Source organism: Opisthorchis viverrini (assembly GCF_000715545.1).
Source record: "Opisthorchis viverrini unplaced genomic scaffold opera_v5_32, whole genome shotgun sequence".
Lineage (NCBI taxonomy): Eukaryota > Metazoa > Platyhelminthes > Trematoda > Opisthorchiida > Opisthorchiidae > Opisthorchis > Opisthorchis viverrini.
Window position 1 is genome coordinate 2,478,860 of NW_008751687.1, and position 17,082 is coordinate 2,495,941.

At 44.5% G+C, this 17,082-nt stretch overlaps 1 protein-coding gene across 1 annotated transcript; it reads right to left on the reverse strand.

The window, feature by feature from the left end:
* Positions 1-4,295: 4,295 nt before the first annotated feature.
* T265_02546 (hypothetical protein) lies at positions 4,296-16,133 on the reverse strand (the record flags this gene model as incomplete). The annotated part of the gene is made up of 6 exons (XM_009166809.1): positions 4,296-5,008; positions 8,286-8,542; positions 9,842-10,073; positions 10,250-10,516; positions 14,538-14,821; positions 16,032-16,133. The coding sequence occupies 6 exons, from the start codon at positions 16,131-16,133 to the stop codon at positions 4,957-4,959; spliced, it is 1,194 nt and encodes a 397-aa protein (XP_009165073.1).
* Between the last annotated feature and the right edge of the window lie 949 nt (positions 16,134-17,082).

Genomic DNA, 17,082 nt, shown 5'->3' on the forward strand with positions numbered 1-17,082 from the left:
GAGCTGTCACATCATCGAGAAGGAGAGTCATTTAGTTCGACAGAGATTAATTCGAGGCCGAAAAGCGTCCTGTGACAGTTCCGAAGCTGACGCTATCCAGTGCTACGCTGCAGAAAACTAAATGCATTCACTCACTTTAAAAACCACACATGGCACCTGCTACAGATCATCAGAAAAATGTATCAAGAACGCCTGAGTTTGGCCATTTGTTCGATGACCGATCAAATAGCAGTTTCCGTCTAACAAGATCAATTATTGAGCGAAAAAGTACGGTAAACGCCGGACAGGGGGACAAAAGTCAACCACTCCCATAAAGAGGTCAAATGGTTGGAATTAGAGCGCCTAGAGTGTAAGATTGTAACCACTAATTGCTATAACTCGGCCACCATGCTAGTTAAAACATCTGTATGGGGTGTCTGGACGTTACACACTACTCATAAGGTTGCCCTGGACGGTCCACGACAGATTTCGCCCTACTTGGGGCTCATCAGGTAGACGCAGTACTCGGGTTTCCGTCAACACTATGTTCTACCCGAAACCAAATTGGACAGAATTCCACACATTTCTCACTTGCACACGATTTGGGTTTTGACAGGAAACCGAGCTGGATCTCTCTTTTATGTTGGTCCGCTGAAACTGAGTACTCGGGTTCCGTCAACACTATGTTCTACCCGAAACCAAATTGGACAGAATTCCACACATTTCTCACTTGCACACGATTTGGGTTTTGACAGGAAACCGAGCTGGATCTCTCTTTTATGTTGGTCCGCTGAAACTGAGTGTGTTGTATCAAGCAGCCTCATGTTCCAGTCTGGATGATTTTAGATTTACGCGTTGTCTACACGTGACCCACTACTGTTTATGGGATGGTTCATCGCACAAATGTAGGACCAGTTGTTGTATGGCACTCCCTCAGCGGAAGCTACAATTCTGAGTTAAAAATTTGAATAAAGATAACATGACAAATCTCATTCCATCAGCTTCAATGTAAATCAGGTTCAGGTACAGCAGGATTTAGCTAACTCAACGGAGATTTACACTGTGATAAGCAAACAGGCGAATAAATTTAAAAAAAGTACACCAGTGTCGAACAAATAATAATCCAAGGAATCCTAATAAAATTACTTAGAGTGGACCGCGTGACGAGGGATTTTCAGTATGTCAAGCTGTTTTATTGAGGCACCTTAACTTGCAGTTGGACGAATTCCTAGCAATCTTACCCCAAGAAATCGAGTTACATTCCCCCCCCGCGCCAACACTGATCTGTGCCGTATGGTTTGAGGTGAAAAATCTCGAAATTTGGAATATCGGGTTGGATGAGTCAAGAGCTATACATAACATTATACACCTGTTTCCGGAAATCAGTGCTTACAATCCTGACCAGACCTTCTGGTCATATTACACAGCGTGCAAAAGACTGATGCGGTCAAAGGCAGTGGCCGAGTGGGCCGCAATTGCGTCGCTGAGGTGAGGTAGCGGATGCACCTTTCACTAGTTCAGGTGACGTGAGGAAACCTCACAGACGTCACACAAACTTCACGGTATCATATAATTGAGCCACTCCTAAAGCAACCATAACCGCCAATCATAGACAACTGAGTTTTTCGTCGAAAGAAGTTTGGTCAGTAGATTACACTCAAACCACGTATGCAGCTAGTAGGTGGCTACAGGCCTGAACACCACGCAGTCAAATGCACACATTGCATGCCCAAGATGACTACAGGAGTTTCGGCAAAATAAAGTGAGGATTACACTGGATATGTAGTACCAGCCAATCGGTGTCCTGTCAAGTGAAGTCCCCCAAAGTACACACTATTGCAGCCTAGCGACGCGACCATTCTACATCACCTTAGTGGGAAAAACTCCGCACTCATTTCACACTTCCATCAACTGCCATATTAGGAACCAAACCCATCAAAATGAACAGGTCCGTGTTCTCCATAATAGTGACTGGATCAATAACTTACACCTCCATCCCATCAATGACCACAGGCGATTACTACATCCAACAATTCAGCTTTTATACTACCATATTCCTATATCGACTGTTCAGTCTCCCCACGAATTACCCGATGGTAATGAGCTGCTTTATGCGCGTTTCCTGCTTCACCAATCCTGTGATAGCTGTGGCGGAAGCAGGTTATTTTTGAAATTACAGGAACTCCCAGATCCCGTTAGAATCTTTGCTACCACCACTTGTTTCGAGTAAACGTTCCGAGTTTTCTCCCAGAACTAGAACTCTGCAGTAAGCGCTCTGTTTTCCTGCATCTCGCTGAATCGCTTACTCAAAATACCACTGTGTTGTGATCATGTGGCAAAAGCTCTTTGATGTGGTCAATGCGTTAGGATGAGACGTTCACTGGAGTGAATGAATGGCATTCACAGTCGTACCCTAGCCAGGAAGTGGTGCAAGTTAGGAAGTTTAAAAATTCCCAAGGAGAACCTAGGTTTCGGTAGGCCCAAAGTAAAAAATCGTAAAAAATCGGAAGCCCATTTTCATTACCCTCGCATCATTACATAGTCAGAAAAGACATCAGCAACTACACTCAAGTACAACCGTTTCCTTGGACCCATTTTTCAACTTCCATCATGTTGCCGCCAAAGTCCTCGCAGAAATATCAATCAATCTGCACCTGTTTGGTGCATTGCAATCTCCAAGTGTCTGTTCAAGAATCAGCACCAAAAACACCAATTTTCATTGTGAAGCGCTCGAATGGTGCAAGCTTTCGAAGATCTTCTGAGTATTGAAATTCTAGAATCCGAAAAACCGCGTTTGTTGCTCTCCTTAGCCGAGGAACATCCGGCTTGACTTCAATCAATATTCCCGATGAAAAGCATAGAGGAAGAACAGCCAGTGTGAGGAAAGATGTTCCGGTCGATGTAGGCTAGTTTAGCAACGGTTTTCTTCAGGAGTTGCAAACGCATTCTAATTTCACACCAGTTCCCGAAGAGAGAAAAGTCCAACTTTTACATCTGATGGACCGGAATCCCGATATTGGGGAATGATCCGCCTGCTGATATACTTATGAGGGGTAAGGCATTCTGCGGTAGTGAGTCACGCTTTCGTTGGCTTGATGTCTGCGGACCGATAATTAATCAGTATAGTAGACCAAGGGTGATTGATACAACTCAGCACAATCACGAATCCGAAGCTGAGTTAGCTGAACTGAATGTTGCATATGCGGAAGGGCACGAGTGTTGGCAGATAGACTTCCATCGAAAATTAGCAGGAGTCATTGTTGATAGTGAAGTCAATATATGCTGAAAAGCCGAGATGCGCCGCACAGATGTTTTATCCTTGTTTTGAATCATCAGTAGTGCGTAATCCACGAAATTCCTAGGAGTCTGAAACCCGCGAGGTCCCGGCTGGTAGTTTGAACACTTAAGGATTCGGCCAGCAGTGCGATTAGCTCTCACTTAGACAAGGTGTGGCGCTACCCATCTTTCACTCACGAAATCAGTAATACGTGACTACATGCGATTTCTCAGAACAAAGTTTCACTCATCTGGTGAATTTTACTCTTCCTCTGAGCTACTTATAAATTGTTGGTAGTGTGACTGAAGGATGAGTGACTCTGCATCCTGCCTACTTATGAGCTAAACACACTACTGAACAGCCGCCGGTGGCCGAACGGTTTTGTCCAAACCACTAGCCGGGAGGTCGTGAGTTCCAGGCTCTGTGGAGTTTTATGATATACATAGTGCTGATGGTTCCCAATAAGGATGAAATAATTGTGCACGGATTCTAGGCTTTTCAGCATAGATTACTTTCACTTACAGAATGGAACCGCCGTTGTTAAAAAAATCTCGTCTACCAATAGCGTCACAAAAATCGTTCACCGGTCAGCTCCTTAGTGTGAGCAGTAAACGGCCGTTTTTACCTATCCTTAAACCAAACCGTCACGGAACGACTCCGCCATTCGCTGTCTAGATGCAAGATAACACTCATGAAATCGCTGGAAACTTTTCGTCTAGATAAAGTACTGCGATTTCTACAATATCGTACCAAGTGAAATATGAGGGGAGACCCGTGAAGCACATTCAATTAAAGATCATAAACGAGAGACTCAGCTGGGTTCACTTGTTGAAACCAAATTAGTGTGTAAATAAGAGCATTTGGCGAACTCCCTCACTGCGTAGCTCAACGGTGCTTAGCAAGGGTAATAATATGTATGAACGAGCGCATAAGTCATCGCTGTTCGGCATGTACCCGCTAACCAACAAACAGTTCCACTTCGCCTTTTCAGACCAAAAGTCGATCGGGAGAAAAAGGGAAACTGAAGAAATTATGTAACCTGGCTTTGATCATTGGCTGACCCACGTAAGCATACAATATCTAGGCTGTTAAAATTGCACAAGCATCCGATGGTGCCATAATTGATCCAGTTGTCTCAACAGCTATAAGATTTCTAAGTAAGGACAGTTTACAATGAATGCGCTACATTCGCGAAAACGGTAATTTTTGAAGGGCAGTCTACATCAATGGATTGGTAGGGTAATTCACAGGAACAACTTTGTCATACAGTTCACACACAAACAGTGGCGAAACGAGTGACAAAATGTCCGCTGATGAATTCAATAATGTAGAGACAGGAGGATGTCGTACTTCCCGGAAGACAGAGTGCATGTCGCCAAACCGTTTCAAGAGCTAGACTAAGTAAGCGAGTATTGATCAGGTATTGAAACCATCCACCATCCCGAAGAGGGGTAAGACGATCGAACGAAGATCCAACATGGTATTAATCGAATGAGGATGGAAACAAAACCGTTACAAACGAGTCGGAGTGGAAGCATCTTATACGTTTGAAAAATATACCGGACGATACCGGGATGCGTATTTATCACATGCTGAAATGAAGCCGAATGATCGATGTCGACTAGACAGGGATGGAAGTTGATAAAGCCGGAGAGAATCAAAGACAATAATCTGGTTCAATCCGAATCTGGGTGCAGCATTCACGACTTTCGCGGCAACCGGGGAATTGAAGTGGTAGGATCCCGATTGGACCTGAAAGCGTAAACCTCGACAATTCACAAACCGCGACGACAATCAAATGGACCAACTGACTAACCTTTGATAAGTTCGTTATTCAATCAGAGAAACAGCTAGAATAATCAATAAAAATGCACTGCACACAAACTGTGATGCTCCAATAAATTCGGCAGAAAAACAGTAGGAAGATCGAAAGAATGGAAAGAGAATCTAACTGTTGAACTGAACTAGAGAGGTCGAGCTAGGATAACATCAATCTACTCTAGTAGGCACCTTGGGCACTTCTCGAACACTGCTCGGCTAGAATACAAGTGCCTTACTTAGCTCAGTTATAAATTCAATGCAATGCATCAGTTACTGCACTGGCGTCCACCTAGCAAGCCTAAACTGAACCCCGCATGCTTACTCTTAGAATGCGAAGTGGACGTACCATTAGCTACTTTCAGTCTTCACTTTCACCAACCCATCAACCAACCAGGCATTCTGTTGGGAAGTTTTGCACTTAAAATATTCGAATGCACACTCCTGTAAAGTTCACTGTAGTTCAATTCAGAAATCACGAACGACGAACGTCTGCATTCCGGTTAGAATCCCGCAGCGTCCGATAGCGAAGGACTTAGTTCGGGTCAAAACGATCATCAAAATTAGTGTGGCCTGCCATAATCAACTTGGCTAGCGGTTCCAACAATCACGGCAATAAAGCTAATGCATTCAACAGCGCCCTGTCATCAGTAACGAACGGTAAGTTTCTCCGAGAACACCTGGCTAGAGCTCGGACTAAAACAGACGAGACCAAGCTGTTGAGAGTAATTTGATCTAAAACCAATAAATGAGGATGGCTGTCAACGGCTTTCCATGGAGCCTCTGGATCAAAGTTTGTTCCGGGAGTCCACATTTAGCCCCGAAATTCACTGAAAAGCGCCGGTTCAGAAGGACGACGACAAAAATAAATCAACCATTTATCAGACTCTTGACCTGAATCAGTCCTTTTGATCTTTGCGCAAGCCATACTAGTAAATTTTCAAATCCTATCTCTTACTAAAAATATTTTTCAACTGAAGACTTCATGTGACGTAAATTTCTGTCCACGGCGGGGGATACAGGATTCTCTCAAACAAGTGGTTGCCGTCAATGTGCTACGCAAATTAGGTGGCATATTTGACCATTAACCGGAATCTCTTCACAATGTTAACCTTTTTCACTCAATATGATTGAGGAGCACCTAATTGTGAGAGATTTCGTCCATCCCAACTTAGGAGTTTTCCTTCAGTTCTTTTCGCCATGCTGTAGGCATGGCCATGCTCCGTAGGCAACCTTAATGTACTGGTCAATATCGTTTGTTGCAATTTCTTTGACTAATTTGATCACTTCGAAATGTTCACAAAAACGACTCTACTTGGACTGGCGCGTGTAAAGGAAATGGATGTTACTCCTCACACAATGAAATTCGCGCTTTCCCTCCTCCAAACGCTCAAGGCTATGTTGCTTTGTTTTGGAACTACTTAATTTGACAAGAAAACTGCACCATAGAGAAAACTGAATACATCGAACGAATCATCAATAGGTGACGGTGTGGAAAATCTTAGGTTCCCCTTATCATTCATCAAGCCACACTAATCCCTTCACATTCAGAAAAGAGGTAAACTACACACGATAATTTTGTGAAATTCATATTCAGTCGATGATGGCTCCCTTACAGTCATTGTGAACGCGGGTAGGTATGAACACACCTTAAACAGCGTAATGAGGGTTAATTGTTCTGCGTAATTTTTACACAGTTGATTACCTCATGGATAGACAATGTGAAACGAGCCGTGAGGATCGACCCGAATGCAGTGACCAAGCTTCCCAAAGTGCACCAAATGGTACTAAGAGGAGCAGACAAACAAAGCCACAATAGCGAAGTTGAAAAGCACCTGATGGTAGGGTGTATAGGGGCAAGGAAAAATCGTGGCGTCGAAGCTTCGGAGAACTCCACCGGTAAACCATATTGTGTACTTTCCTCCGCTTTGATTCCCACACAAACCAGTTGGGACCGTGCGTATCGATGAACCTATGGAGATATGACTGCCTCAGAAGTGAAACTGGTTAAGAAAACTACAGCTTCCAGTTATACGAGGATCACTTCCCCAAAAGGCTTATACAAAAGGCTTTAACGTTCAGAGTAAGCGTTATCGCAAGCTTCCCACAAATGTGTGAAGTGCTCACAAACGCATTAACACAATAGTCCATGTCTTACTGGATTTCTCAGCAAGTTCATCTTTGCTTGAAGTGCAGTAGCCCAATATGGAAGCTTGCAACGAGATCACGAAGCGGATTTCTACAGCATTGCGCGCAATCAACCGCAGTAACCGTGTACTATTCGATTATTCACTTCCGGATCGCTTCCTACTGCTTGCTGACGATCTACTCTAGGTTATCAAAAAGCACGAACGCCTGCACACTGGCGGAAGCAGATCCTACAGAGGAACAGAGAAACCTTAACATCCGATATCACGTCATCACGAACGTGGCATCCATGATAAGCAAAACAAGCTGAACCGACTTGTCGCACATTACGAATCGAATAAAATGGAATCAACTTCAAGAGAACTTCATGAAGGTCCTTGTAGTTGAGCCAAAAGACTAAAGCTCGGAACGTAAACGACACGTCATAGCAGTGTCAGAGCTCACTATCACCTGAGAGCCAGTGTTCGAAAAACGAGCAAACTAGCCATAAATCTTCAAAACACTATCATTCACGAGTACTCGATGATCTACGATCGACCGAAATCGACTGAACTCGGTGCGACTATGTTGATATAGGATAACTCAGTAAATTGCCTAAATTGTGTTCAAAAGGTAGCAGGTTGACAAGGGAAACGTAGCACAAGTAGAACGTGAGCGGAGAAAAGAGGAAAAACGGATGGTCTTAAAGTCAATTCGTACAGTATATTTTACACACTACACATAAAAGTAAGATTTCAAAAGCTCCCCTATTTTGTTCACACTAAGTTATGGCTAATTTGGACGGAAAAATAAACTAAGACGGCCTAAAAACAATGTCAATTTCAGGTAACTTTAATGAGGAAAGCTAAGTTCTAGCAACTAGCTTTTAAAAACAACGATAGTCGTTGGTATAGACAAAACAAACGTAAGAGAGAAAATGCGTTCAGAATCAAAAAATTACATAGGATAGAAGGATGTGTGTGGGCAGGGAACCTGAGTTTATCGTACTGGTGCGGTGCCATAAATGCTACTTGATCACTAAACACAGCACTCTAGAGAGTCGCAATAAACAACTTATGCTCGCCTGGCATCCGCCCTGTACTGCCGCAGAAGTGCTTCTATGAAGTCTGAGGTGGTCGAACGTCCACCGACGTCAGTCGTTAATACTTGTCCACTTTCGACAACCTTGTAGATGGCGGACTCCAGTTTCGCAGCATGTTCATTCAGATTGACATGACGCAGAAGATCGCAACTTGCCAACAAAATTGCAGTCGGATTGGCGATGTCGCGCCCAGAAGCTTCAGCGTAAGAATGCCGTGTGCCCGGTTCAAACACAGCAATCTGAAGTCAAGAACAATGCAGCCCAAATAGTGGAGATTAGAACAAATCGGATGGCACTCAATTTGCCATCTTACACATAGATAGAACTACACCAGTCTTCTCTAAGAGCGCAAACCGTAAAAGTAGGGCGAAATCGCTCGCCATTCCTCGGCGTCCGGTTTTCGGATGTGTTCTCTTAAGAGAGCTGTTGTTACAATCACCAGTTCGATTCAGATTTTCAGCAATGAGAAGTGTAAGCATTTACTTCGGTTCAGTCTGTGGATACCGATAATTAACGATGAGGAATAGGAAGAACTGAGGACCACGTGGTTATTTTGTTCACCCAACTTCATCTTTGAAAGAAAGTCGACTGCCTGACGAACAAAGAATTTACAGAGTACAGCGAAGTCTTTCGAAACATATCACATCACTCAAATGGGCGAGCGGTCGACTTGCTGACAGAAAGCACCTCAGCACAACTAATCTGGCGTTCTCACCAAATAATCGAAATGTTTCCAGGGCACTGAGGGTCGGAGAAAAACAGCTACCCTTTTTCCTCAATGAACAGCGATCATGTTTCAAAGCCATAAAGCAGGACTCACGGCTACGCCTTCTATCGATAACATAATGTCACGTCATCACCCAATATGCCTGTGCTGAATGAAGACTGAATGGGTTTCGGAGAACTTAGCTGGCAATATCACCATCGGAACCATGCAATGATTCCGACATGTAAACTACTGCTTAGGACCTAGGGATCAGGTTTGGTGTTGCATCCGGCCAGTCTTGAAGTAAAACTTTGAACGCTGAATGTCCGAAACACACGGCAACACCTAATTTATTCATTGTGTATTTCGGTGAAGTCTGACCTAAACAGCAGGATATTATCTGCAAACTCTATGTTAGTCAACAGATCCCGACGACAATTACCTGTTGCAGGCTCTTCCGTGATGTGCCGGTATCAAACCACCCAAAAGACATCCAGGCGATCAGGATATCTTCTAATCCAAGCACACCGACATCTGACATGTGTAATCGAAAACAAGAACTTCAGACAGTGGACAGTGCAGCGATTGCCGCGTTTGTGAATTTAGATGTACCAGAATGAAATACTGATGACTGATTGATAGTAAAAAATCGTTCAGCTGCAGCAGCTTTTCGGTGTCTAACTGCCATGCCACCCGAAGGAAGCACGAGGGTTGAGATACTGACAGGTTGCCCAAGCCTAGACAGGGGAAGTCGAGAGGCAGAGGTCGGGTTCGAATCACGAACCCGACCGACATAATGATGAAAAACGACCGAAACGCGAGGTAAACTCACTTCATGGCTGTAGGACACTCCTGGAACGACACCAGCTCCACCGACCAAACCAGCAGCAAGGTTGTCTACTATGTTTCCATAGAGGTTAGGCATAACCAAGACATCAAATTGTTTCGGTCGACTGGCCAATTGCATGCAGCAGTTGTCGATGATCATTGATTTGAAAGTGATGTGTGGATAAAGCTTGGACACTTGTTGACAGGTATCCAAGAACAGGCCATCACCCAGTTTCCTGCGTGTAGCAGAATGATACAGCGTATGATAGACACCCACGGTGCCAAGTTATGCGAACGATATTACTCTAGTTACGGAAGTGCAACTCAAATGTGGTCAGCTGCAGGATTAGGCTTAATAATACCCCCAATGAGAAGACATGCAAGATCCGAAATACCAAACAATGAGACTCACATTATATTTGCCTTGTGAACCGCTGTGACCGTCGTTCGGTTATTTCGGACTGCATAATCAAAGGCGAATTTGGCGATTCGTTCGCAGTTATAGCGGGTCATAATTTTGAGACATTCGACCACACCAGGTACAGATTCGTGTTCCAAACACGAATATTCTCCTTCTAGTTGCTCACGGATAATCGCGAAATCGAGAGGACCGTGTCTGTTTGGAATTCCCGGTACGCTGCGGACGTGAACGACGTTGGCGTACAGATCGAGCATACGACTGTCAGGAAGTAAGAAATAAGTGCCTCTGTCATAGTTCAAAGCATCCAAAAATTATCGATACATGACCTAGTACGGTTGAGGAATAAAAGAACGTGCATGTAAGAAACGCAAGGAGAAAAAGTGAGAAATGAAAGAAGCCTTCCAAGTAAACTACAGATAGACGGAAATTCAAGTTGGCCATCGAGTATACCTCTCAAGACAAAATGCCCCGGAAGTGCTGCAGAGAGGGACCGCATCTCGGGTCAATTACGTAACATTTCCTCTCGGCGAAACCCATCAGTGGGCACGCTACCTTCGGACGCATCTTTCGTCGTCTAATGAACACGTGTTTGTGCGTGACATTCATGACCAAACAACGGAAACACCAGTGATCCTACACACAACTGTTGCAGACAATGGCCAAGAAGTGGGTAGTTTAAAGTTCACACTTGAAAGGAATCCACTATAGAAAAGAGTGAGCCGTTAGGTTTCAAACAAGATCGACATAGCGCCTAACCGATGCCGACGCACCAGTGCTGTCTGTTTCCATCCATCTTGTCTGAATGAGTGGTTAATAAAGCACAGTTAAACGACGGAGGGGCACCAATGTTGTTGTTGATAGTGATACTGAAGGTGCATACAGAAAATGTGTTGTTTCGATGGTCATTTACGGTAGCAGAATCTGCAATTCGAGAAAAGACAGCGAGAGCTTGCAGCTTCTGCCGTAGCAAATAAGCCCCTGCAATTCGAGAAAAGACAGCGATGAAGTCTTCCTCACTGAGGGCTTGCAGCTTCTGCCGTAGCAAATAAGCCACAAAACAATCGATCATTTGTAACGTCGCTTCTTGAAAAGACCTCTTCAAATAATAATGGGGATGTACTTGAGTTTCAGTTCACGCTCCTCGATTAGATTCCACTTGAAAGGCACACTGACAAGCTCTATCACCATTTTTTTTATGTACTAATTCTTAAATTTTTTGTCGAACACCGTATTTTGACCGTACAACCAGACGCTTTCCAGTGAGAATACGAAAATGCAATCCGATATCCCTGAATGACTGCTGGAAGGGAAACAGCTCAATTGCGAGTGCGTCACGCCGAAACCAATCATATCATAGACAAAGAGCACGTCTTCCAAACCATACATCAGGTTCTCCTGAATCCGTCAAAAATGACAATCTAGACTTTTATCGATTGCAGAATCAATCAGAATACGGCCACGTGACACACAACTCTAAGCTCAAGACAATGACGTAATTCACTTGACCCCGTGACTCAGTGGCCTGCCATCCTTTTTCTATCAACTTACCTGTGAATTCGTCTAACCGTAATATACTGGCCAAGAGGACCAACCACAGAAAATAAGTTCTCTATAGAGGAAAATGTCGGGAGCTCTGGTAGAGTAGATGGTGGTCGTTCGCTGAGCTGGGCAATTTGACTGCAAACGTTTTATCACCAATCGAGCTGACATCATCAGTGCGTTATTGGGGAGCGTAGTAGTGCGTAGCGGTTAGTAGTCGTGCCACGTTGTGCCCAGCTCAAAATAAGTTCTGTTTGCTACCACCCTTTTAATCCTGAATTGCCAAGCTCGGCGAACAGATCAACAGCCACCTGATCAACAACCAATAATCCTGAATACTATCAGAATCTTCATTCTCCTGCCTATTAACCCTCGATTTCCTATCGTCGCAAATATACATGCAGAATTTCCTATTCTATGGAGTCTTTATGGAGTTGAAACGACCAGTCAGGACAACTTTCAGAGTCAGAGCTCTCGTGAAAAGTTACCAACATGACTGAAAACACCGCTCTCAAATTCTGTGGGAGAACTACAGTTTTTCGACTCTTCAATACAGGAATGTCAATCAGCCATCGAAGCTGAAGGTTGTGGGAACGACCCCCATTAAAATGCATGGGTTCTGCGCCGTTATTGGTTTTCACCAGGAATGAAACAGCTGTGCAGCGTTGTTGTGCATTCGTTGGTAAATTAACCTTCTGAAATTGAGATTCGAAATTTTTTTGCACCATGGATTCGCCATATTGAAAGCATCCTAAAAGATCGCATGCGTTTCTCATTAACCAAATAGACTTTGCGTGCAAATGAATTCGTCTAATGATTTCCAAAGTCGCTGGAGATGGCTCAGTGGTTAGGGCGCGAACTTATTGCCTGGAACCCGATCTTTGCATCTCGACTGCTCCCGTCTAGGCTTGAGTAGCCTGGTAGTATCTCACTCCTAGTGTTCCCTTCGGGTGGTGTGGCAGCCAAACACCACAACGATGCTACAAATGGACCATTCAATTTTAATTATATATATATGTAGCTAGGTTGCTGGGATGTTACAATAAATCGCTACCATGACATTCTATACGACGGTATTCAGTCCATCCAGTAATTCGAATTCTTACGGGTAACTTCCACAAAACGTCCAATGGATCAAACCAATCTTTGGACTGATCGGGGTGTAACAAAAGTTTCAGTTGGTGTTAACAACAGATTCAACTGAAGCTAAGCCCAACTTTTGTTTCTGATATTTTCTAACCGAAAAAGTAAGGTAAACGCAAAATCCAGCAGCAGGTCGACTGATTCTCCCGTAAAGTATACTCCACTTGCAAATGAATGTATTTCGCCGACTGCGTACAATTCGGCGTTCATAGGGTTGACGGAAACTCGGTGACTGCGTCTGCCTGGTGAGGCTCCAGGAAATGGGAAGCCGGTCGTGGGCTATCGAAGAGATCTTAGCAACCCTATAAGTAGTGTGTCGCCAAGAAGAAAAAACAAGTTTCAGTTTAACAAACGAAGGCCGTATGTGCATAATTTGGTTCGTGTCGTCAAGTCGATAAGCAGAAGGTCACCTAAATTAAAGAAGGAAGAAAACTGAAAGTCCACAAGAAAAACATACCAATGAATCGATGATAGCAGTGTAGTGGTGACAAGAAACAAGTGGATGGATACAACAGCAGTAAGGAAATGTTGGTAACTCAGGTAGCGCAGATGGTCGTCGGTTTATTCACTGAGGTGGGCGATTTGACCGTAAAAGTCTCATCGCAAACCGAGTTGGCGTCATCAGCGCATTGTCAGATAACAAGGCGGAACGTGGCGATGGGTCAGTGGTCCAAACCAACACGGGGGATAGTGGGTATCATCTAGGTATCCATAGCTTACAGCGATCAGCTACGGAGGTGTAACAACCGCGGAATCACGCTAAGTTATTTACCCCGGTTGCACGCCAAAACATATTGGTCCGCAGTCCGTCATTTTAATTTATTGATCAGATGCACATCAGTGTACCCTCACTTATTTTACTATCGCCCACTAGCCGGTTATATGACAGTTGCACGATTCATGTTTAAACAGAGGAAAATTACAGAAAATGGTCGATGGCTTGTTCGCTGAGCTGGGCAAATAAGCCAACGACCATCTACGCTACCTGAGCTACCGACATTCTCCTCTATTACAGAAAATGGATGCCGAAAGCAGCAACACGTTAAAGGTCACCGTAACGGTGAATCTTATTATGAACCTATAAGAATGCTTTAGGAAAACTGAGAAGCTGATGTGCAATTTGTCAACCTAACGAGGTGTCGGATGTGAAAAGCAGCATAAAGACGTGTGTACCTTAATCCCGTTCAAAGGCCTAGGCGCCTTACTATTGACCATCTTTGCTTTTCTTGAGATCGGTCCAGTATTCCTCCATCTCGTATTTGCTAGTGTAAAATTTCCTCCATTTTCGTGTGACAACGTCCGAACCTTAACACTTGTATATTGTTATCAACAACAAGGCATTAGACAAAGCACTGGAACTGTTCAGCCCCACTTACAACGCACCATCACACTTCCCCCCAAAAAAATCAAATGAAAATGTATCGCGGTCAAAAATATCTTCCGCGCTGTCATCCTCCTAATGAGAATACATAGTGATTTGCGAAGAATCAAAACATCTTTGATAGAAAAACTGAGACCCCGCAAAAGATAAGGGGACCACACCACGTATTTTGTCCAGAGTTCTTACTCGACCGGAGAACACTACTGTTAAACCTACCGCAGAATCATATTGACCGTTTTGACCTCTCGTCGTCCAACCGGGGTGCGAATTATCCCTTTCAAACCTACTTTCGTCTTGTTTAGTGACTGTATGGCGAAATTGAGATCGTCAGAAGCAACACTGCTTAAGCCGTTGAGTCGCACCTCTTCAAATTCCACTGGAATTCCGAACTCTTGAAAGACGTTCCTAACCGACAAGAATAATTCTGGCCACACACCATCGCCTGGAATGAGAGTGACGGTCTTCTTCCGCAGTGTTGCAGTAGCATACGAACAAGCATTCTGAAAGGGGATAGTCAATATTCTTCAATAGCACAAACATCTATTTAAAAAGGTGACAGGAATGTAGTGATCCTTGATATGGAAGCAGAAAAAAGCTTACAAATCCTTGAAAAAACTGGACGCCAGTCAATCCTTTACGAAATGGACGACAAACTGATGTTCAAACAGGGAAGAATGTTCCGTCTTCGGACCTGTGTCCTGAGAAGCAAACAGAACATTTCTTATGTGTGCAGCTTCCTCAGAATTCAAGCGAGAACTAAACCAACATCCCCTAAACACAGAACACTGTAAACGAATGGGCGAATGAGGCATGGCTAGTGAAAACAACACTCGACATAGGGCATTCTGCTAAATCGGTGACTGGATACTGACAAACATTAATGCATGGGGGGTCGACATATAGCAGCTTCTTAACGATAATTCGAGAGAAGCAAGAAAGAACTTACTCCATTCATCTGGACTGAAGGGAAAGCCCGGATCCTGGAAAACTAGCGAAATCAAGCCGAATGTAGAAACTCACCAGGCCGTTAAATATCCGGTAGCGCATCACGAAAATCGTTGCACTTGAACAGAATACCGTGCAAAATATGGAGGAATTACAATTCGATCACAGAGCAATCGGTGTACAACAGATCACCAAAATATCTACTAAAAGGAAAATTATGCAAAATTAGAAACCAATGATGAACCAATTGAGGCAGTAGACTAATTTGTTTACATACACAGTTGAGTGAGTTACAGTGAAGTTACACTGGAGATGAGATCACTTCTCGAATCGGGAAGGTTAGGGCAGCTTCTGCAGAAGCTGAGGTGACACCAGTTTGTCTGTCCAGGGTAACGTATACACTGCGATAGTGCAACCTACACTGCCTTATGAATCACAAACGTGGTCTATACGCACAAAAGACATTCGAAATTTGTCAATGTGGCCACCAGTGTTTCCGAAGCATTGGTCGGGTCTGGTGTGAAAATCGGATTTGAAGTACTGAGGTACGCCACCCTCCCCCGCCCAAATTTGAATGCCTTCTCCAGAGGTCCCAGCTCTAGGACTGGCCGTTTTGCTCGTCCTGTATCACACTAAGCTGCAGCTTCGGTACGTCCGAGTTTAGTCACAACCCTCAACACTTCGAAGCCGATCACAGTGTTCCTTTGCAGAATGAATTCTCGGAACAGCGGGAATCGCTTGACAACGTGGTGCCCCCCGACGAACCAGTGCCGAAGCCAAATAGACCACATCATCGTCAGTTATCGGTGGCGAGGGTCGATCACCGCCTGCCGCTCCTTCTGGAACACAAGCGTGGACTCCGAACATGAACTTGTACGCAGCTAGTTTCCACTGCGCTTTTCAGGTGTACGCAAAACGCGCAAACTTCGCTTAGTCATTGAGAAGCTAGTGGATCCTGAAGTCAAACGAAACTATCAGAACCAACCCTTCGAAAACCTGCCGGACGGTACGGTGTCGGACATAGAAGGTCACTGGGAAAAGATATCCAAAGCGTTACTCAAAGCCTAGACCTCTGTTTGCGGTATAACCATACAACCTCATCCGAACACTGGATCTCTGTTAGGACCGTGTTCTAGCTGGAGACCCGGCGACAGATTCCCCCTGGCTGCCACAACTCCACCCGGCACATCGTCCGACGCCAGGTGAAACTAAGTGTCCGCGCAGACCGAGAAGCTGGGTGGGCCCGAGAGGCCGAAGAAGTAGAAGATGCAAAGAATGCTGGGAACATGCGCAAGCTGTTCTACTTGAGTCGTTCGATTGGTCCTCGAAAACTTCTTGTCAGCGAAATAATCGTGGACCAGAATGGCTCCCTGATATGCATCAAAGCACGACGTTTGGACCACTGGGCACAGTACTTCGAACAGCAATTCAGTTGGCCATATGCTACCTCCAATCCAGAGACCTGGCCTTCAACAGAAAGGTGGATCGTAAATACGGAGCTGCCTTCAGTTTCAGAAGTGTCCGAGTGTATTTCTCTACTCAAGCGGCATCGTACTGCTTCCACTTGCACTTTTCAAGGGTGGCAGCGGGCTCCTAAGCCAGTGCCTGTCTAGCCCATTTGGGTCTATCTGGGAGGAAGAGACCATCCCAGACAACTTGGGTGAATCGATAGGAGTGCCCATTTTGAAAAAGGGTACTCGCAGTGAGGTGTTAGTTTGACGCCTGTTGTGACAAGGATTCTGGCACCACTGTTTCTTCGTCGTCTTACGGTGGCACGTGAAACCTTTACTCGTGAGAGCCAAGTAGGATTTCGACC